Source organism: Choristoneura fumiferana, chromosome 8 (genome assembly GCF_025370935.1).
Source record: "Choristoneura fumiferana chromosome 8, NRCan_CFum_1, whole genome shotgun sequence".
Lineage (NCBI taxonomy): Eukaryota > Metazoa > Arthropoda > Insecta > Lepidoptera > Tortricidae > Choristoneura > Choristoneura fumiferana.
Genome location: NC_133479.1, coordinates 2,672,625 through 2,694,783, shown reverse-complemented (window position 1 = coordinate 2,694,783; position 22,159 = coordinate 2,672,625). Strand labels below are relative to the sequence as shown.

The 22,159-nt window shown below is 38.3% G+C and overlaps 2 protein-coding genes across 5 annotated transcripts in view; one reads left to right on the top strand and one right to left on the bottom strand.

Moving 5' to 3' along the window:
* LPCAT (lysophosphatidylcholine acyltransferase) overlaps positions 1-7,686 on the top strand; it is a 54,951-nt gene extending 47,265 nt beyond the window's left edge. For all 3 annotated transcript variants that reach the window (XM_074090680.1, XM_074090679.1, XM_074090681.1), the window contains 6 exons: positions 36-173; positions 1,353-1,478; positions 3,097-3,241; positions 4,135-4,236; positions 5,118-5,259; positions 6,613-7,686. In XM_074090680.1, coding sequence (XP_073946781.1) covers positions 36-173; positions 1,353-1,478; positions 3,097-3,241; positions 4,135-4,236; positions 5,118-5,259; positions 6,613-6,701 — 742 coding nt within the window. In that variant the 3' untranslated portion in view covers positions 6,702-7,686. The remainder of the gene's footprint in view (positions 1-35; positions 174-1,352; positions 1,479-3,096; positions 3,242-4,134; positions 4,237-5,117; positions 5,260-6,612) is intronic.
* Positions 7,687-11,974: 4,288 nt separating this feature from the next.
* Positions 11,975-21,260, bottom strand: LOC141430121 (uncharacterized). 2 transcript variants are annotated; one of them, XM_074090678.1, is made up of 5 exons: positions 21,031-21,260; positions 17,504-17,847; positions 16,523-16,620; positions 15,333-15,458; positions 11,975-12,812 (listed from the first exon to the last, which is right to left on the bottom strand). In XM_074090678.1, the coding sequence occupies exons 2-5, from the start codon at positions 17,771-17,773 to the stop codon at positions 12,668-12,670; spliced, it is 639 nt and encodes a 212-aa protein (XP_073946779.1). In that variant the 5' UTR covers positions 17,774-17,847; positions 21,031-21,260; the 3' UTR covers positions 11,975-12,667. The 2 variants fall into 2 exon arrangements, with proteins under 2 accessions (XP_073946779.1, XP_073946778.1); XM_074090677.1 differs by lacking the exon at positions 21,031-21,260 and adding an exon at positions 20,746-20,871.
* Between the last annotated feature and the right edge of the window lie 899 nt (positions 21,261-22,159).

The window sequence follows — 22,159 nt, the reverse complement described above, 5'->3', positions numbered from 1 at the left end:
CAAATTAAAGTAAAGATGAATTTGTCTATTTCCAGGCTGAAACTTCTGTGGCTGACGTTGACTCAGGTCCATAGTTCCTGTGAGATCGAGTTCCTGCCGGTGTACTACCCTAGCGAAGCCGAGCGTCGCGATCCCAAGCTGTATGCCAGGAACGTTAGGGATGTCATGGCCAAGTGAGTACTTGGGTCTCTCTTGAATCGCTACACTCTTGTAAGATTCGTGGACGTCGGTTGAAGATCAATAGTCACCATGACGACTTTCTTGGGGAAATAGTGTGAGGTTTACCCCCGCTTTCGACACCGCAGTGCTGGAGCCCGGAGTTTGTAGTTCGTAATAGAGAACGCCGTTGCCTATTGTCATATCAGATCCCTTAGTCATCTTTTACGATACCGATGGGAAGAGTTGGGTCTATGCTATTCTAAAACCTTGCACGGCACAGAGTATTTGGCTAGAGAGAGACGCGTACTAGCAGAAGCACGAATCGTCGGGATAGGCAGTTGAATTGAAATTCCAGGAATTTAAGTAAAAATGTCTTCTTTAATTGTCTAATTGTCTTCTTTAATGTTGCATTAAGAATATCCGCGTATTTTTGTTTCTAATCATCATCATATCAGACATAGGGCGTCCACTTTTGGCCATAGGCTTCCCCCATAGACTTCCAGTTGCTACGGTTGGAAATGGCCTGCATCCACCGTGAACCGAGGGTATACTGGGATAGAAGGTAGCCTATGGGTTATTCCCAAGTTCTAGCTTTTTATGGACAAAATAGGTATTCAGATACAATCACAAACTTTCGCATTAATAATATTAGTAGGGTTAGGGTGACGGCACCAATCATGGACATGTTAAGCACAGTAGTATCCAGTAATAGACAGCAAGGATTCAATGCCTTATAGCTCGATTCATGAACTTTACCAGTTATGATCATCATTAGGCCCCCAAGACACAGGTATTTACCTAGTTTGGGGGTCAGAATATTTGACCATTCCCGCGACTTCTCTATACAAACTTTCCATACTCATTGATCATTGTATTTTGCTTCAAGTTGATTGTGATTGGTTTTTTGGAGTCTTTTTGTATTTTTTATTTCAACTCCTCTCTCTCCCTCTCTCTCTCTCTTCTCGCTGGTCTCTTTTTCTGGTTTTTCTGTGCATCCATGTCTCAAGTGTATTTTCGATCAAGTTGATTGTACAATAAATCATTTTTTTATCACTTATCTGCACATAAGTGTTATTAGTTTGAGAAAAAGTAGGTAGCCTCCATTTCTAATATTGGGTTAGCGGAAAAAATATTCCATTATTGGTTCCTGTCCATGAACTGGTGCCCTCACCCTAATAGCTTTTTCTTTCCAGGGCGCTGGGGATCCCAGTGTTGGACTACACGTACGACGACTGCCGTCTGATCGCGCGAGCCAAGCAGCTTGGGATCCCGGGGGCCACCTCTGTCAGGGAGGTCAGCGAGCTAAGGGCGCAGCTTGGGTGAGTGATCACTGCAGAGTAGTGATGTAACGAATATTCGCATTCGCATTCGCGAATATTCGCATATTTTTCCATATTCGCATTCGCAAAATTTCTGCGAATGTTTTGCGAATATGAATATCAGAAAAAATACAATTATTAGATAAAAGATAGGTTAATAAAATAAAAGTTTATGTTTTTTATAGGTACAAAAAAATTACTTAATCTCATAATAACATTATCAGTCTTCACTTAATCTTTGGTATTATTTATTTACTTACTTTGCGATGCGTTCGTATAAACTGGGTAATTCTCGGAACAAAGTACAAACGGAACGCACATCGTTCGAACGAGACTGCCAAAACGAAAAACTGAATATTCGCATTCGCATTCGCGAATGTCGGTAGCAGATATTCGCATTTCGCATTCGCGAATGTTCAAAAAATGACATTCGTTACATCACTACTGCAGAGTCTCTATCATGAAGGCCTGGAAGGTCCTAGTCATCATCATCTCAGCCGTAGGACGTCCACTGTTGGACATAGGCCTCCCCCATAAACCTCCAGTTGCTTTGGTTGGAAGCGGCCTGCATCCACCCCCGCGGCTTTAAGCAGACCATCCGTCCATCTCGTTGGTGGACGTCCTATGCTGCGCCTGCCGCTTTACAGTCTCTATTCCAGAACCGTTCGTCCCCAACGGCCATCTCTATTCTCCGTCCTTTATGTACGGTCTTAGTGTCGGACTGCAAATACGACTGCCGCCTCATCTTACGAAGCAGCTCGTTGTATCAGGGGTTACCTCCATGCGCGAACTGAGGGTACAGATAGAGTAAGATCTTTGGAGAGTCTTTATTATGAGAGCGCAAGGGTCCTAGTGTTAGAATACAAATTAAATTAATTAGTTCTGCCGTTTCAAACTACTTCTATAACAAGTAGTTGGTTTTGAATTTGTAACACTAGCTGTTTCCATTTACCTACTCTATCCCGCAGAAACTAAAAATTTTTGGGATAAAAATCTCTCCTTCCAGGGGTCATTGCGTTGGAAAAGTTCGTATTTATCATGTTTTCTCAACTAGCTTACTGAAGTTTACTGAAGATATTTGAGGAAGCAAGATAAATACGAAATTAATGAACTAAAATAATTTCCTTGCTCACCCGCGACCTTACGATAGCTAAGATTATGCAAAATATGCGTGTTCATGCAGTTCCTCCACCTCCACACTGTAAGAACACACACAAATCATACAAACCCATCTATCACCACCACCACACACACTGACGCGTTTCGAACTCAACCAGAGCTCATCTTCAGAGTGACACAACCGTACACCATGCTAGCAGTTGTAAGACTCAAACAACTAACACCTGGTACTGTCAAACAACTGGTAGCATGGTGTACGGTTGTGTCACTCTGAAGATGAGCTCTGGTTGAGTTCGAAACGCGTCAGTGTAGTGTGGTGGTGGTGATAGACGCGTCAGTGTAGTGTGGTGGTGGTCGCGGGTGAGCAAGGAAATTATTTTAGTTCATTGATATGGACCTCCGCAAAGTAACGCCTGATTCAATAAATTATTTAAAATACGTAGTTATCCGACAGAATACGATGGAAACACACGAGTCACTAGATCTGTAATGTTTACAGGCTGGAGCGCTCGCGCATAGAGCTGCACCTGATCGCGCAAGGTCCGATGGCGCGCAAACGTTGGTTCTCGGCCGCCGAACTGCCCTGCCGCCTGGGGCTGCCCGAGACACCCGCGGCGCAACGCCTTGCCGACATCTTTGTGCAGGTATGGAAGCAGACAATGACAATACAAATATTTATACTAGCTGTTGCCTGCGACAATGTCTGTGAGTATTCGTATATTGTGCGCCTCGCGGGAACAATACCTAATTATTCGGGATAATATGTCCTTCCCAGGGTTTAAATTTTTTCCATATAAAATTTCATAACGGTCAAGTGAGTACTCTACATCATCAATCATCATCATCATCATCATGTCAGCCGAAAGACGTCCACTGCTGGACATAGGCCTCCCCCAAGGCTCTCCACTCAGACCGGTCTTGTGCTTTTCGCATCCACCGCGATCCCGCGATCTTAACCAGGTCGTCGCTCCATCTTGTTGGAGGCCTACCGACAGCTCGTCTCCCGGTCCGCGGACGCCATTCGAGAACCTTTTGACCCCATCGGCCATCAGTCCTGCGAGCAATGTGCCCCGCCCATTGCCACTTCAGTTTGCCACATCATCAATATTAGTTAGGATTATCAAAAAGTAAGAATTATTGGTCTGGCCCTATACTACGAAGTCTAAAATTCGAACTTCTTATCTTGCCGTCCCGCTTACGCTTATATTATTTAATACGAGAGCGAGAGGAACGGTACGATACGAACTTCGGTTTTCGAATTTCTAAGTAACCCCCTGGTCACGATTTGGAATGGGTCCCGAGTTCTAAACTACTATATCTAGTATACTTGGTTTTGCCATTTCGGTTTCTACTTAAAATTTTCAAGGGATTAGAGTAGTAGTACCCTCCTGCCTACCGGCAGCGCTGCAAAATACCAACTGCCTGCCCTGGAATCCAGTCACTGCATGCCAATCTTGGTTACCACGTACCACCACCATGGCATTAGCCCGTTAGGCCACCATTAGGTCGCTTCTAATGATTTACCATACAATTCCAGAGGTCCAGCGGTCTCATCCACTTCCCGGACTACCTGCTCTGCGCCGCGTTCCTGTGTCTACAACAAGAGCCGCTTACGCAGCTACTTTCGTACGCATTCAAGGTACAAAAATTAAAATTTACCTTGTTTTCCTACTCTGCCTGCAGTGCTAACAAGGTATCTTTAAATTTTATTTTTTTAGGGTACCGTACCCAAAGGTTGCCAACGGGACCCTATCACTGAGACTCCGTAGTCTGTCTGTCTGTCCGTCCATCCGTCTGTCACAGGGCTCTATCTCTTGAGCCGTAATAGCGAGACACTTGAAATACGGTATTTGACAACTCCTGATTTTTCAACTCAGATAGTGTTTAGCGAAGAGAAAATTTAAATAGGTTGAAAATTAGATTTATAGTGATTTTTTGAAAAATCTATATACCTGTCTCTTTCTCAAACGCTTTTCTCTATGCAGCAAGTATGGCGGTACTGGCGTGTGACGTCACATGCCAGTATGTCTTTCTCTGTCTAATCTTGAATTTCAAACCTTTATAACTTTGTTATTTGTAAAGGTAGCTTAAAATTGTTTTTCTATTCGATAACAGGCATTGTGTAGTTTTAATTTATAAAACATATACAAAATAGTCAAATAGTTTTTTGGTTGCTAGTCTTTGTTATTCGTTGCTAGGAGGCCAAGATGACAGCTGGAAGTTGCTAGGGGCTGGTTGATTCATCTTGACGAGTACTTTTACGAGGGGCAAAAGATACAGTCAGCAAAAAAGCTTCTAGTTATTAGAATTTTTCACAAAAACTTTTACTCAACTGTTTTTAAAACATTGTATAGGTAGATTCATTCACGATGACGCGAGCGTGTTTTGACAAAATCATGCGTCTTTGTGGATGGCACTAGGTATACGGAGGTACGGAAGCCTTCATGTACGAGTCCGACTCGAATTTGACAGATTTTTTGTTATTATTTTCCATCAATGTCCGACGATTGTGTTTTCCAGCTGTACGACACAACAGGCACGGGGCGCGTCGACGTGAACACGTTCGAGGAAATCGCGACACACTGCCTGGGACTATGCCAGGAAGATGCTCACAACACGTTCGGACAAGCCGATCTGGATGAGAAGGGCTGGATAACTTACGGTAATTTTTACTTAAATGCTCGAAAGAGGGTTAAATGTGTTTTAAGCGGGTCTATATATATATATATTGACTCCTATAACGTTAAACTTTCGATTTGGTTTATCCATACCGTTGTTTGTCATAATCGTTGCTCGTCATATTACCTTTGGTCATAATTTCAATAGTTATAATTTTCTTTCGCCCCCTTTCATTAGTCATAACTATTGAATTTCATACCGTTATTGGTCATAACATTTAATGTGGTAATTGTATCAAAAGGTAGAAATTCAAATGGAATATTATTATTTGACATAACGCTTATTAGTCAGAACTATTGAATTTCATACCGTTATTGGTCATAACATTTAATGTGGTAATTGTATTGAAAGGTTGAAATTCAAAAGGAATATTATTATTGGACATAACGCATTTCTGTCAGCTGGTACTTTTTGTAGGGGTCACAGTTCTAACCTAACCTAACCTACTTTTCCGGCAGCTGTTTTTTTGTAAGGGGTCATAGTTCTAACCTAACCTACTTTTTGTGGCAACTGATTTTTGTAATGGTCGCCTAACGGACGGCTAACCTAACCAACCTGTTTTTTTGTCAGCTGGTCCTTTTTAAAAGGAGTCACAGTTCTAACTTTCTAATGTTTTTAATGTATGACATGTATTATTTCTGAATTATTAAAATTATTCCTTTAAAACATTAGAGAATAAAATGGTATGAATAATAATAATAGTAAGTATAAAAATATGACCTACAAATATTTATGAAAAAAACGGTATGCCTTTTGATATTATGCTAATCAATTTTATGACTTTTGTCTTGTATGGCATGTAACATTATTCTACTTAATCATTTTATTTATTTCGCGTTATACCTAACAACGATTATGACTATTGATTGTTATGGCCAGAAATAATGTGGGTACCAAGTTCTGACTATCGAAAATCGAAACAATAAAGTTATGGGTGCTGAAGGGATCCCGTTTTAAGCGTATGTACAGTCAAAGAAACTGAATTGCGTACCAGAATGGAACCTTTGTGCTACTGATGTCATATTGACATTCCGTACATCTGTCAAAGAGATCACAGTGAATTTAATTATGAAAGGTCCCACGTCCCACCCTGGTACGCGATTTAATTCCATCGTCTGTACCTGAAAATGGCGTAAGCGAAAAAATTATGGACGGGCTTAAAATTTGGAAATTATTGAGCTGGTTACGATTTTGAATAGGTCCCGACTATTTAAATTATTATTATGTATATCTGTGCAATCGGATTGACTTGAATGGTACAGTTACAGTTATGGAGTTAAGATGACAATGTAAACACAGTCTAACAAGAGCTTGTATTGAAAATATTTTTTTTCAGACGAATTCATATCCTTTGCCCAAAAGAAGCCTTTCTTCTCATTCATCTTCACCAACGACTTGGCGGCCCAAAAACCAAAAACCCAGTGATCAGAACCCGCCATACCCACCATCAGCAGTCAAGTGGTCTGAGGGTATGAAGGGGAATGGCATGAAATGAATGGAATGAACCGCACTGGCATGAAACGCAGTGGTGTGAAAATATAGGAGTCTTAAACTGAGTAAGGTACAAGTAAGTGTATTTGAATAGGGATGTGTAAAAAGATTGTTAATTCTCATTAAATTTGTCATGCCGGTGTACATGATTGAATAAGGATAAGACGGCATGAAGCTTGGAGATTATCGTATTGTCGCATTAAATATATTTTTATTTAAGAAGCCATGTTGAGCTGTAACATTATTATTTATATAAATTAAATATTTGACTTGCATGTAAAATGCACAATGTAAGTATTTTTTGCTAGTAGGTATGGCATGTCTTTAAACTATGGACATAAGTATTTTTTTTTATTAAAGCGCGAAAAGTATTGCTATCAATTATATAGATGAATATGTAATGAAACACATTGGCATTAACTTGGCAATGCCGATTGAAATTAAGTGGCATGAAATCGTTGACATTAGTACAATTATCGAACAAATAATATTTAATAATTAGTTATATTAAACCTAGTTTAGTATACAGATTTAATATAAGTACTACGAAGTTAAGAGGCTATTTGTTTATTATTTATATCCCACAGTTGCCTAGTAGAGATTGCTTTAGTGTAAAAGTCACCTTTTCTACCCTACGTCAGGCTTGGTAGCGTAGACGCTGTTCTTGTATTATGTATGAATTTCAAATAAAATTAGGATTAACACTGTTTAACCTAATAATATTTGAAACCTGTAATATTCCTGGAGGTAGCACTTGCAGCTATCTTTTGTTTACGATTTGGTTTGATATTGTTAAACTCTACTTTGATTTGAACTAGGGCTTCTCAAGCCAAGGATCGTGGATTCAAACCCGGGCTCGTATATCTGAGTTTTTCAAAAAGTCATTCGAAGTCTGTTACTTAGGTTCTCTGCCGTTTGGGCAAAGAAACCATATTATTTTCGGAACTGTCATCAAAACAAACCGAAACCTATTATTTTGCTGTCATAAACCATAAAAAATACTGCTGTTTTTTTTGGAAATTTGGTACTTGGGAAATGAAAAACTGGGATAAAAAATTGTGCGAAACGGCAGTACACGTGTACGATACGGCAACTTATGGTATCGCATGTTTTGCATCTTCATTTCTGAGGACTTATTTCACAAGTCTCGGATAATTTCCTAAATTATACCTATGCGTGAAAGAGATATTTATTGTCTCTGTTTATTTAGTCCGAAATAAAATTTTCGGTGCAACTAAGTATTTGATCGAAATTTATCGATCGCGAATTATATAGATTGCTTTGTTTTTTGCACGTTTGGTTTATTTTATGACAATGCTGCATTTCTGAGACAATGCATTATGTCAAATGGATTTATTTATAAACAAACAAATAATATACTATAATTAACAGAAATAAATAAAAATAAAATTAAAACTAACTTACTCTAATCCTAAAAATCTATATTTACAAATATCACCCAAGTCGCCCATCCAAGCCAAGTCGCCAAGTGCCCTCTTGTTCTGAGAGGAGGCCTGTGCCCAGCAGTGGGACGTATATAGGCTGGGATGATGATGATGACACAAGTCGCTGCTATTGGGCAGGGTGCCCATAAGGCTGGCTGCGTCTCCTCGTTGTATGGCAATGCCAATACATTGAATGACATACATAATTATTTTATCCGTTATTTTTTTCAAACTTTTTGATACCTACTTCCTTTTAGGTAAGTTAATATAAATGTTGTCAAGAGGCTTAATGATTGTCTCGATTTTTCTAGAGCATTATTCATGTAAAGTATTTGTTTATTTGTATATAAGTAGCGGATAAGTACAAGAATAGAATGTATAATTTCTTCCAACTACGCGAGTGCTTCTGTTAAAAAGTCCTGTCCAACTGTGGCTACTAATGTTCATGTTGACATCCCATACTTTGCTCAAGGAAATCATAATGAAATTGATTATCAAAATGTTCCACCCTGGTACATGAATCAGTTTGACTGTAAATGGTACCGATAGCAAAAAAGGAAATGTACATGTAGTACAGTCGGTGCTCTAACATAAGTATCCACTTTTCTATGTAACTAGTATGAAGGTGGTAGGAGCTTGTGCAAGGTCCGCCCGGATTGCTACCACCATCTTGCTCGCTAATCCTGCCGTGAAGCAGCAGTGCTTGCACTGTTGTGTTTCGGCGTGGAAAGTAAGACAGCCGGTGAAATAACTGGCACTTGAGGTATTCCATCTTAGGCCTCTAGGTTGGCAACGCATCTGCAATACCCCTGGTGTTGCAGATGTTTATGGGCGGTGGCGATCTCTTACCATCAGGAGACCCACTTGCTCGTTTGCCATCCAGTCAAATAAAAAAAAAAGTGGATACATAAGTCAGGGAACCGACCGTACTAATATTTTGTGGTAAATTGAGTTGATCTTCCATTTTTATGATGTTGAATAGTCAGATACACATATTTCAGACAGTAGTATTACCTAAACTATAAGATAAGCTTGAGGAAACTTTCAATGTGGAAAGTGCCATTAGTGGTGGTATTATTTCAAGCAATTTAATGCCATTAAGATGTTTATCCAAAATGACAACGACGGGCTTGTATAGTGTATAAGTATTTGTCTCCTTTACTCCTTCCTTTTAAACACAAAGACTTTATGCCACTTCCAATGGGGTCCACGGCTTGCATAATTGTCGAAAGTCATAATGTTGTTTGTCATAACGTATTGTTTGTCGTAACTCTTTTTTTCTCTACATCCTCTCCATTAATTATTAAAAATTGTTATAAAATACACCATTTAAAAAAGTCTGAAAAGTTTTGGTGGGGAAATAATATGATCACCGAACATTATATATGACTTTCAAAAATTATGCGACTAGATACCAATGTTAGTAATTTAGAATATTTTTCAATTGCCAATTTTGTGTTTTGTAAACGGCTGTGTGCTCGGCTTTGAGAATTAACTCTTAAAGAGTTTGGGACGTGTTAGGATCTTTTGTAGTTTGTGGCGGAAAAGAAAGCAGAGACGAAATATCGCTAGATGGCGTTAGTAGCGCGAGGTGCGTTTGACGTTTGCTTGCGATTGGCTCATTTAGTTATTTAACTAATCACAAGCAAACGTCAAACGTCATGCTCATGCTACTAACGCCATCTAGTGATATTTCGCCTCCGTGAAAGAAAACCCTCATTACTTTATATAGATGTTGGCTTCACAGTCGTGCTTACTTCATTTCTAGTACTTTTTTAAATAGTACCATTCCATTTTATGTGTTATAGCTTAAAGTAAGTGTTTTATAATAAATTAGGTATAACGATATTGTTTATTAAAGTATTAAAAACAAAGAATTATCTCTAGCCATAAAGTTCAAATTGCACTGATACGAATTCTTAGTGATTTTTAATAATGACGTTCAATTGTTACTTGATAATGGCTTACACTCATCGAGTTCATAATGTGACGGTAATCGACAGTTATAGGAACGTAATCACCGTTTACATTAAGCCTTCTCACCGCTCCAGTCATCCAGTAGTGACAGCCAATGGAATGCATCGCACGCCACGGTCCCAACATGACCAAATTTTAACTAGAAAATAAATTAAAAATAATCCTTCTGCAATGGAATTAAAAATCAAGCTGATTTGTCGCTGGTTCTTCCGAGGCGTACAGAGCACGCACGTCACTTCGTTCGTTTTGTGGCGGCGAAGAGGTTAAATTTTGAGAATCCTCTCTGACTTAGTGCAATAAAACTGTTGAAAATACGCGTCCATATAAAAAAAATCAAATAGTTTTTACGTTATTTATTTTTAATAAAAAAAAATCCTTTAGGTATTCTGTATTATTTATGTGTTGACGTTAAAATTTCAGATTGTTTTTTTCGTTGCTGTACTTTTTACAAAGGAACAGTTGAAATGATAAATCGCATACCTGAGGAGATCTTTTTGCTGAGGGTGTCAAGTTGACATTCCAGATATCTGCCGATGAATCTTGTTTTGGTGTTATGTATACCTCGTTTTTTTAGCATTAGAAAGAATGTAAACGATCTTGACGTGTCTTTTTATTGTAAAACACTTTTGAAAAATAAGTCACAGCAAATATGTAACAATTAGCAAGGACATTATGATGATTTACATGCTTTTGGTATCATTAGTAATAGTTACTGGTTTTCAAAAACGTTTTTCAATAAAAAGACTCGTCAAGATTGTTTACTCTTTTTCTAATGCTAAAAAAATCGAAGTATAGTCCGCCGCTAAGAAGTCAATCTTGACACCTGTAATCGTGTACTAAATACGTCGAATGTTTTTGTTTTTTGACGTATTCAGTATGGGAGTGACACATGTCAAGATTGACTTGTTAACGGCGGACTACTATAGGTAGTATGCGACCGTTTCTTCGATTGACATCATATTTTTTTAAACTACATTTATTGTTTATAGTTATTTCGTTTTATACCATTTGTTATTGTTGTACCTATTGCTGTGGTAGAAGTTAATTAATGACATGCTCCGTGTGAAATAAATAGATATTATTTAGTAACAAATCGTTTTATTAACCGACTTCGGATAAGAGGCTCTCAGTATCGTCAGATTTTTTCTTTTCCATTCTTACAAGAAATGTTTTCAGTACATATTTTGAATGTCTCAACAAACAACTAAAGAAATATTGCGTTATTTACGTGATTTTTTATTTATTGATTAATTAAAATTTTAAGTTGTTTGTTGTTGTGTTTTACAGTTTAAATTAATAGCAATGAACAAAGTAGGAACTTCATTTTCATTTTAAAACCATTTTTTTATATAAGAGGGGGCAAACAAGCATGCGGGTCACCTGATGGGAAGCAATCACCGCTGTCCATGGACACCGTGTCAACACGAGGGGTATCACAGGCGCATTGAGAGACTCATAGGCTCGTTTTGCCGCTCCGGAAACACTATCCCAGGAAGCTGGTTACATACTTTAGTCGTGCGTGGAAAAAAGCTTCGCTTAAAGCGGACGGTGCCAGCCATCATGGTGGTGTGGATGAAATGACTGACGCCTGCGCGAAGTACGGTAGTGAAACCTACTTAGCTGCAGGCAACAATCCGAATAATTCATCTGAACACTGGGGAATGATGTATGCGGTAACAAGATGCAGAGAGATGCAACATCCCTCTGCATTGCCAGATTTTAACTGCATTGAAAGATTTTTGAATAATCGCCTGTCTGAACCAGGAATCAAACCCGCGAAATGGTAAGACAAAAAAATATCCCAGGGCACCGATTGGGCCTTTTGATCGGTGCCGTAAAAATTGTTTTTAAAATCAAAACGAAGTCTCTTTTCAGTAAAATTGTCTTCCGACAATATTTTCCTTCTGTATCCGTGGTCAGAATCGGTCAGATTGCATTGTTAGATCAATCTGATCACGGCCACTCCTTTGTGTCCTTGGTCAGACCCATTAAATTAAAGGATCCTTGGTCAGATTGGTAGCCGTAGTCAGATTACAGCCGAATCACAAGGCCGGTTAGGTTAAGGTTATTTTTTTATGACCACCCAGAACCGATGTAATAAGTGCCCCGAATCGGCCCTGGGTGGTTATAAAAAAATAACCTTAACCTAACCGGCCGGACTTGCAACCTCGTGATTCGGCAGCATAACGTACGTTACTAGTAATGTAACTCAGTAATGTACGAAGAACAAGGGTATTATTTCATTAGAATAGCAATCTGACCACGGATACCTTATATCTTAGGTGTCTATAGTTAGACTGCTGAAATCTGACCAAGGACACAAAAGAGTGGCCGTGATCACATTGATCTAACAATGCAATCTGACCACGGATACAGAAGGCAATAGTCCTAAGATACTTTCCCTCCTCTTTTCCTCCATCGTCTCCATAGCTTGGGACACCCTGTACAGGCTACTTAAAAAAAATTGGTGAACGTTATTTAGGTTGTTTCCTCGCTTGATGCTGTAGTGGTTATTACAGGAGTCGTGGGTTTGTGTATCTCAGCCTGCAGCAGGAACATTCTTTCGAGAGAATTAGTAAAATCCACGTGTATCGTCAATAATCTTTCGTAGAGGTACAAAAACCTGAAAGAGTTTTAAATAAGTAATTTATTGAATCAGCCGTTAGGACAAATCTTGGCTTAGGTATGGCAGAAGTCGGAATTTTCGTGTCACTTTTGACCTGTCATAGTGATTTCTCACTTATCGATTTCCGATATCCATACTAATATTATAAATGCGAAAGTGTGTGTGTTTGTATGTTTGTATCATTGTCAGTGTTTTTTCAATTTCATATTCAAAGTCTGTTATATCATATTTTTATCCATATTTTATGTCTATAAAACTAGTAAGTACCTACCTAATCAATGATCATCAGATTAATGGCCAGCAATCTAATTTAAATTCTAATGTATCGATATTATTTAGGTAGAGTCGTAGAGTCGATAAGTGAGAATTGACTATTGTAGATCTAAAGTGCCACGGAAATTCCGGCCCTCTGCGTATTGATGTTACTTGGTAATTCGGTGATATTGCGTTATTATCTTCCGTTGAGCTCACAATGATCAAATGCAAGCAATGAGGGCTATCGCGAATGAATTCGCCGCTAGAGGCGCTAGTGTAGCGTGAGGTCTCCGAAATGTCAAATCTCATAGTTTTTGGGTGAGCTACGCGGGTTTATTTATAATTAGAATAATTTTGTGAATATTTTGCATTACCTGAAATTAATTATGACAATTATGCGTTACGGGTTACGGGGCAATGAATGTCTGTGTTTTGAGACAGTTTTGTCTTTCGGAAACTTTTGTCCTCCCCTTTTTTTCCGAACAAAACGGAACTAAGCAACACTGTGATTGCTAGATATTTTTATGGTACGGTTGTAAGGTGTTTTAAATATGATTTTAATCTAAACTTTGTTTTCGCCCGTAATAACAGACTCTGAAAACCACACTTAAAAACCAGTCGCAACAGTGCGCCATCTAGTGAGACAAAAAACGATAGCCCTCATTGAATCGCTGCCACCCGTTACAACCTCATAGTGACATCTGTTGAAGATAATGAAGCAGTATCATCGAATTACTAGCAACATCGATAAGCCAAGGTTTACCCTATATTGCGGAAGTATCAATAAACTAAACCAATACCTTGCTCACCCGCGACCTCATTATAGCTAGAGCTTGTCTAAGCTGAAATGATGCGTCCCTCGACGAAATCAGTTGATAATGACTAGGTACTTAGTTAGACGTAAATGTTCCAACCACCGCCTTTGGGGAACTACACAGTTACATACACAAACATCACGCCTGTATTCCCAAATGGGGTACGCAGAGCACACGAAACGTTACCGCTTCGGAGCCACTTTTAGTAGTTTTAGGTTTGACAAAATCGGTACAATAGTGACAGGTTGCTAGCCTGTCGCCTACGGTATACCTTAACCTATATCCTTTGTCGCCTCTTACGACATCCACGGAAGAAATGGAGAGGTGTAATTCTAACCCAACCCTACACAAGGAACTAAATTACCAATAACAATGACATTTTCACTTCTCATGCTCGTAAAGTTCGCGTTCATGCTGGATCTAGGCGACATAAAATGACTTTTATGCTCTAGTGGATAAAGTAAAATCTTCGCCTTAGACCAAGGTGATCAGGTGTCAACAACCACAAACAAAAAAGTTTCTATATATTTATTAAATATTTTTTAATTTATGTGAAACTAATTCATAATTATAATTTCATTTCCTTGTAATCGAAGTGAAAAACAGAGTGTAAAACTCGAGCATTAAACCCATTTTCCGTACCGGCTCGCGTGGCTATATGAACGTCTTAGGTAAAATAGCTCGTTTTATACTCTTGTTGCACAAACTACTATTATTCGTATATGCCGCCAGTATTTTAATGCTCATGTGTGTAAATGCGGTAGGGCGCTTCATTTCAGATTAGACAAGCTTTACTTCTATGCAAGAAATTTGAGTTCATATAGTTCCTTCCTCCATCCACAAATCATACTGTACGGCTCTGGTTGAGTTTGAAACGCGCCAGTGTAGTGTAGTTGCGGTGATAGTTGGGTTTGTGTGATTAGTGTGTGTTCTTATAGTTTAGAGGTGGAGGAACTGCATGTGCACACATTTCTTGCATAGACGTAGCTCGCTCGACTAAGGTAGTGGGTGAGCAAAGTAATTATTTGAGAAAAAGGTTTATTTTCTGAAAAAACATGTGTGTGCGGTGCGTGTATGTGGGCAATGAGTGTTGAAGAGATTTACACAGAATATTATTTGTGAATCAGAATCACAGAATACCTATTGAATGTGTTATGTTATGTAACATGAATAGGTGCATTTGAATGATGATTTAGTTGACTAATTGATATGAAAGTGAGTCAATGATTATCCATCCGCGAACACTTTGAATAGTATCGCGTCTGGGGGGTTCCTGGAATTCGAAAATCGAAGTTTGTATCGATCATACCGTCCCTCTCACTCTCGTATTAAATAATATAAGCGTCAGAGGGACGGCAAGATACGAAGTTGGAATTCTGCACTTCGCAGTGTAGGGCTGCATCCTGCATCGGTGCTGGAAGTCGCTAAACCAACCAATCAAACAAACCTGGAAAACTTGAAGTGCCAAAAATTCAATCTTGACATGGTTCCCAGGCAATTGTCCGATTTGAACCTCAGTTCCAGCAAGTAGCCATACATTACTCCCATTTGGTAAACGAACTCGGAGCGGTACCTTGAAAAAAAAAGGACATCATGATCGTCTTGTTACTGTTTAATAATCATCATCGGGTCTACGCGTCTGTTCCAGGCGAATTTTGGCGTGGCGCCTGTGTACAACGTCTTTGGTGACTGACCAGACCGATGCGAGAGAGACATGTTCGTCCACAGGCCAGACAAGAGAATTATGATTGTTTTTTTTGGAGTCTTTTTGTATTTTTTATTTCAACTCCAAATTTGTTACTTTTTTAATTGAATTTCAAGCTCCATGATCATTATGCATATATGTTGTGGAGCAGATGATAAATCGGTAATCTTTCATAATGCCCGGCAATCATGAAAAATGATCATTATAAGATAGCATACACACACAAACATCACACCTGTATTCCCAAATGGGGTAGGCAGAGCTCACGAAATGTTAGCGCTTCGGAGACACTTAGAGATAGGGATTGGGTATTATGAGATAGCGATTTGATAAAAACTATTCAATTAACTAAATTGCATGGGCATTATACATAATGTTTATCCTCAAGTAGTCTATTGGGCAAAGCAAAAAAAACATATCTCATTAAGTACCTAAATTTTTTTATTTTTGCGTAAAATTTATCGAATTTCTTAAACATCTATCAAAATCTGTAAAGTTATATTAATGGTAAATATCGCTAGATGGCGTTAGTGTCGTTAGGTCCGTTTGACATGTGCATCATGTTTGGGATTGGTTAAATACAAAATGAGCCAATCGCAAGCAAGACCGAAACGTCAAACGAACCTCAAATTAGTACTAACGGCATCCAGCGATATTTGGCTTGTCGGAAAACCCTAATTTTGGCAACACTTGTTATGGTCACACTGCGCTCGTCGTCGCACCTAACTCGATTGAATGAATCAGACTTCAGATAGCCAAGAGTCAGTTGTATTCAAATTGCCCAACGATCATGCAGCAATTCATAATGACCGGACAATTTTATAAATAATGAAGTTAAGATAATAATTATTACTTTACCCGGTATAGGTTGTCATTATTTATAATGCCCTTATTAATCACTTGGTCCATAATATACCTATACATTTACATACATTTTCCTTATCGGTTTCGTCCTTTCAATCATGTACCGGGTGGCGTAGATGGACTGGTGCATCAAATCAATAGTTTTGTTAATAGCACGCTTGGCTTTCTAAAAAATAAAGCACATTTATTTTAAAATAATTAAATTCAACAATTCTGCCTAAGCCAAAAGGCGCGATGTCAAAAAAATACTGTGTTATTTATACCATGTGATATAAAATGTCTTAAGCTACACAATCTATCTTCTATCTATCTATACCTACATATAATAAAGCTGAAGAGGGTCGAAAGTCTGTACATGGAAGATATCCGATAAATAGTTGACTGGGGATACTTAGATTCAATAACAGAACACGTTCAAACAGTTTTTAGAATTTTCGTCTGTTTATCTGTTTGTCTGCTTATCTGTTTGTCTGTTTACCTGTTTGTCGTTTATTTGAGCGCGCATCACGTGAGAACAGTGTACTGCCTTTTCGGCGAAATATGTTTCGCTAAATTTCACTTAGCAAGCAACCTTTCGCCGCAGTTTCATTTGGCAAACTAATTGTTGGCATAACTTTACTTCGCATTTTACTATTTCGCAACATTTTTATATTGCAAAATTTTACTTCATCAAACTTTCACGCGGCAAATAATTATGTAGCAAAGGATTGACTTTGGCAAATACCAAATTGAAAGAAGAAAGACAAACTGAATTTCACCTAATCGATATATCGCATTCAAATCCATACGTCTCGCCTCCTTTAAGCACTTAATAATAATAAGGGCCACGAAGGTGGGTAGGTTAGGTACTTTAAAAAAAAACATTTTTCTCTGTCATTTGCAAACAGTATAAGTACCTATGTAGGAAGTCATTTGTGGAGTAAATGTCAAACGATTTGGGGATCGCGTAGGCTCGCGTTTTATAGGTACGCGTTTCCATGCCAGTTCAGTTATGCAAGCAGAATCAAGTGACCATAATAATCTTATTCTGTTATTGTTCAATTTCTTACATTATCAAAAAGAGCACACTCTTCTTCATAAAGGGGGTATTGAACTCTGTGCATCTTTCTTCGTTGCGGTACAAGTACGGACGCATTCTCCATTTCTTGTTTATTCACCAATTTAAGTATGTTTCTCACTCCATCCGCGTCTAATACGGAGAAGTCTAAATTCTCTAATAGTATCATAGTGTCGTTATCTATGTCCATGTCACGGTTTTCGAAATATTCTATGTAAGTCTCGTCGTCTGTTTTATTAGGGAATATGTGGATTCTAATCATGTTCTCGAGCTCGTTCGCGTGTGGTAGCGGAATCCCAGACCCTATCTGAAGGTCTGCTTTAGCTGAACTCAGGCCTGAAATGAAAAAAAAACACGTATCGGTCACTTGGCGTGCTGGTCATTTCGTGATTGGTCATTTTGCGTATTCATGTTACTATTTTCATTGGACATTATGCGTATTGATCAATGTGCGTCTAAAGGAAATTGCAGTATTCTAGTGGTCTGACTTATACTCGTAATTCATATTTATTGCGTTTCATATTGTACGCGAACCCTGCAAGGGCACAGCAATCTTATAGATATATAGGGTACAATTAAATTAATTATCAAACCCACAACAATTTTATGACATAAAACACACTACATTAAAACAAAAACACAGTTAAAACATAGGTAAATAGAAGAGAGAAAAATTAGAGACGTTGTGCTGTAGTGTGATGCCAAAGGGACTCAGCTCATCATGTGCCGTAGCCCTGTAACCAGGGCTGCAGCGCTGGTTTTCAGCGGAAACCCGGTGAGTGTGCACCCACGTAACTGAACGCGTAATTATTGCGGGAAAAGAAAAAAACACTAATCTAGTCAGGTGTACCTAATAGGTTCAGACTAAAATTATCAAATACTAGCTTTTACCCGCGACTTCGCTCGCGTGAACCATAAACATTTCAAAAAAGCAAGCAATCAAGCAAGCATGCATGCAACCATCTAAGCAAGCTTGCAAGTGAGCATGTAACTTTGCAAGAAATAGTGCAAGCATGCATGCATTCAAGCATGCAAGCAAGCATACAGGCAAGCATGCAAGCAAGCGTGCAAGCCAGAAGGCAAGCATGCATGCAAACAACAAATCAAGCAAGCATACTCCCAAGCGTGCAAGAAATAGTGCAAGCAAGCATGCAATCAAACATGCAACCATCATGCAAACAACAGATCAAGCAAGCATACTCCCAAATGTACAAGAAATAGTGCAATCAAGCATGTAAGCAAGCGTGCAAGCAAGCCAGCAAGCATGCAAGAAAACATGCAAGTAAGCAAGCAAGCATGAAAGCAACAATGCAAGCAAGCAGAGTTAGTACGCCAGTGGTGGTAGTGAAAATCAGTTCATCATCATCATCATCATCAGTTCGTTTATCGCTATCCCGCCGGAACTATGCTATTTTCCGGGATAAAAACTATCCTATGTCCTTCCCCGGGACTCAAACTATCTGCATACCGAATTTCATTTCAATTAGATCAGTAGATCCAGAGATTACCCCTACAACCTCACAAACACACAAACTTTACCTCTTTATAATATTATATAAGTAATAAGTATAGATAATTGAATAGTATGGCAAATTTACATTAAATAAAAAACTAAAATAATTGGTTCGGGTAGCGAAAATAATAATTAATTTTATAATACGCCTTAGATATTAATGTATTATTCTTGACAATAATTTAAAATTTTGTATCTGTTTGATCAGTTATATATTTTGGAATTTTATTGTAAAAATGTATGCAATTTCCCAGGAACGACTTTTTGGTTTTAGCCAGTCTGTAAATTGGAATTTTAAGCTTCCCTGTCTTTCTATATACTGCACACACACACACACACAAACATCACGCCTATATTCCCAAATGGGGTGGGCAGAGCACACGAAACGTTACCGCTTCGGAGCCACTTTTAGCAATTTTAGGTTTTAAGTTTGACAAAAACGGTACAATAGTGACAGGTTGCTAGCCTGTCGCCTACGGTATACCTTAACACGTTAACTGCGGGAAACAATTTCGAAGACTTTAAATCGGTGCGTCATAGGGTATGTAAGATCCGACATTCGACTTTTTGTTAGAGCGTTTGCGGGTCGAGAGGACCTGTTTGACATGCTCGTCTAAAAAGGTCATTATCTGCATAGTTATGATAAATGTTGGGAATATTTGAATAGTAATAGGTAGTCATAGAGTTGCTCTTGGTACAGTTAAGTTCGTAAGTAGATGCAATCACTTAATACTATTTGAACATATGTGTTAAACTGACGGATCTTTTATGCCCGATATACGCACTGACAGAAAATACTGTCGATAGAATTTTAGGGTTGCAGGGTAATACGAGAGCGAGAGGTACGGTACGACACGAACTTCGTTTTTAAAGCTTTGGAGTAGGCCCTCTGGTATCATGAGGTCTGTTTGACAACTTTGACGTTTGTGTCACGCTTGCGATTAGTTGAATAGGTAACTAAATGTAAAGCAAGAATGTAGCATTAGGTATTAGTTTCATTTAGCGATATTTCACCTGTTAATAAACCCTCATTCCGGTTGTTTTTTGTCAGAAAATAAACGAAACTTCCGATCAGATTCTGAAACGATCAGGAAACTTTTTGAATTTGAAAATACAAATACCATCATATAGGTAAAAATAATAATACGGGCTGATGTTTTTGTTTTAGCTCATTAATTTTGTTACATAATAAATATGGTAAAATAAAATAAAAATAAAATAAATAAACCTTTACTGCCACAACTTAAAATTACATAAAATTACACATTTAAAAAAAAATGTGGGAGAAAAATTAAAAGTTGGGACAATGGGTCCCCAGTCTCAGCATATGCTGGGCTTGATTGCCCAGCGCTGGTTTTCAGACTGGTCCCTGTGAGGAAGACGGCCGGTCGCAGCGCTTCTCATATTCTAATACTGGATAAGCCAAAAAAAACAAAACAGAACAAAATAAACAATTTCTTTGGAGCTGTTTTTTTGTGTTAAATTATTTGAGTGAAGTATCCTAATATGCTACGTAATTAAGCAATTATCACTATATATATTATAAGATCGTGTACATGGTTGCCTGGAATATATCGCTTTTAAGCGATAAGACCGCCTATTATCTACCCTGAATTTTGTGTCAATATCAGTAGTTTTTGTACTGATTTGTGGTGTGCAATAAAAATATTTGCATTTTACTATGGTATTGTATTATTTTTAGTAAAAAAAAAATAACTTACACATAAAAAATATCACTGGAAATAATTTTATAGCAAACATGGCAACAGAGGAGTCAATGTTAAATATTTTGAAAATTAAAAAATATTTTTGCACTTGCCCCTTAGAGCAGGATTCTTTGATTAGTTTTCAATATAACAAGTACCTATGTAATAAACAAAATGCCATTAAAAAGTAATTTGATTACAGCGATAATATTCCAATTAAATTAATACAAGATTAAAACGCAATGAAAATAACAACACAAAACACAGTCATATTAAATTATATTGACCCGGATAACTCACGTCTTAAATCGAGTTCACCTCGACACGTTTCGGGCTAATCCGTAGCCCTTCCTCTTCGGAGCAACGCGACTCGGCGGCTGCTGTAACACGCGCACTGCGCGCCGCCGCTCTGCTCGCGCGACTACCCGACGAAACTGACACCAGCGCACAACTACCCGCGTTTTCATCGTCATTTTCATTATAACTGTCAAATGTAGGGTAGCATACAACACTAACAACATCGCTCTGCAATGGTACGTTCACACTCACCAATGACGCAGCACGAGTATTTAACACTGTTTTCCAACTCGGAGGTTCCGTCCAACCACTATCCCGGTTAAACTCGGATGACTACTAATCTCGCTGGCTTCACGCACTTTCCGCGGAATGATTTTTTTAATACCCAATCAAATCTGATATAGTGCGTCGAATCAGTGCGTTTTCTCGTGTTATTGTTGCTGTTGACGTTATTTGTTAAATTTCTTGAGATAGACTTTTTATTTGTTAATTTTGTTTGGTCGTGTTTTTGTTGAGCCTCGGAGAAAACGGAAACGTCAACCTCTTAGAAAAGCCGACAAGTGTATGGTTGTAAATACGTACAAATATCTATACACAGAGGCCAAATAATGAAATAGGAACTTAAACATCAACATCTATAAAAAGTCGAAATATCTCGAAAACGGTCGCATTTTTATTAGACCTATTTTACCTTTTCTAGAATGTCCTAAGTGCCCTACATTTTAGTACATCACGGATCCGTTCATATCTTAATATTTTACGACATACATACATAGGTGCCTACAATATTTTTCGGTTACATACCTACTTACATACAATATACGCGCGAAAAACAATACTACACCTTGCAGTCGGGTAAAAAGTTATGATTTTTAGGAGTTTTTTTTAAATATTTCAGTGCATGTTTGAGAAAGATGCCAATCTTGCTCGGCGTGAAAAACTTGCCAGCCTCGTATCGTGCGGACGCAGACCGGGACATTTAAAAAAAAAGGTAGTAAACGTAGAAAAAAATGAACTTTTATTACAAGAATAGGTAACTTTAAGGGTTTACAGCCTTATTCATAAAAAGTTAGAGCCTCCTTGAAGGCTCCTTGAAGGCCCGATGCTAAAAAACATGATTCATAAACGTCTG

Bases quoted from the DNA above. Each gene is read 5' to 3' on its own strand.
- LOC141430121 (XM_074090677.1), bottom strand. From the start codon at position 20,785: ATGTTTGCTATAAAATTATTTCCAGTGATATTTTTTATGT. The intron at 16,621-17,503 runs GTAAGAAATTGA...TTTATTTTTTAG, and splicing joins AGTGTGCTCTTTTTGATAAT to AAAGCCAAGCGTGCTATTAA. The intron at 15,459-16,522 runs GTATGTAAATGT...TTTTTTTTCAAG, and splicing joins ACGAAACCGATAAGGAAAAT to GTACCGCTCCGAGTTCGTTT.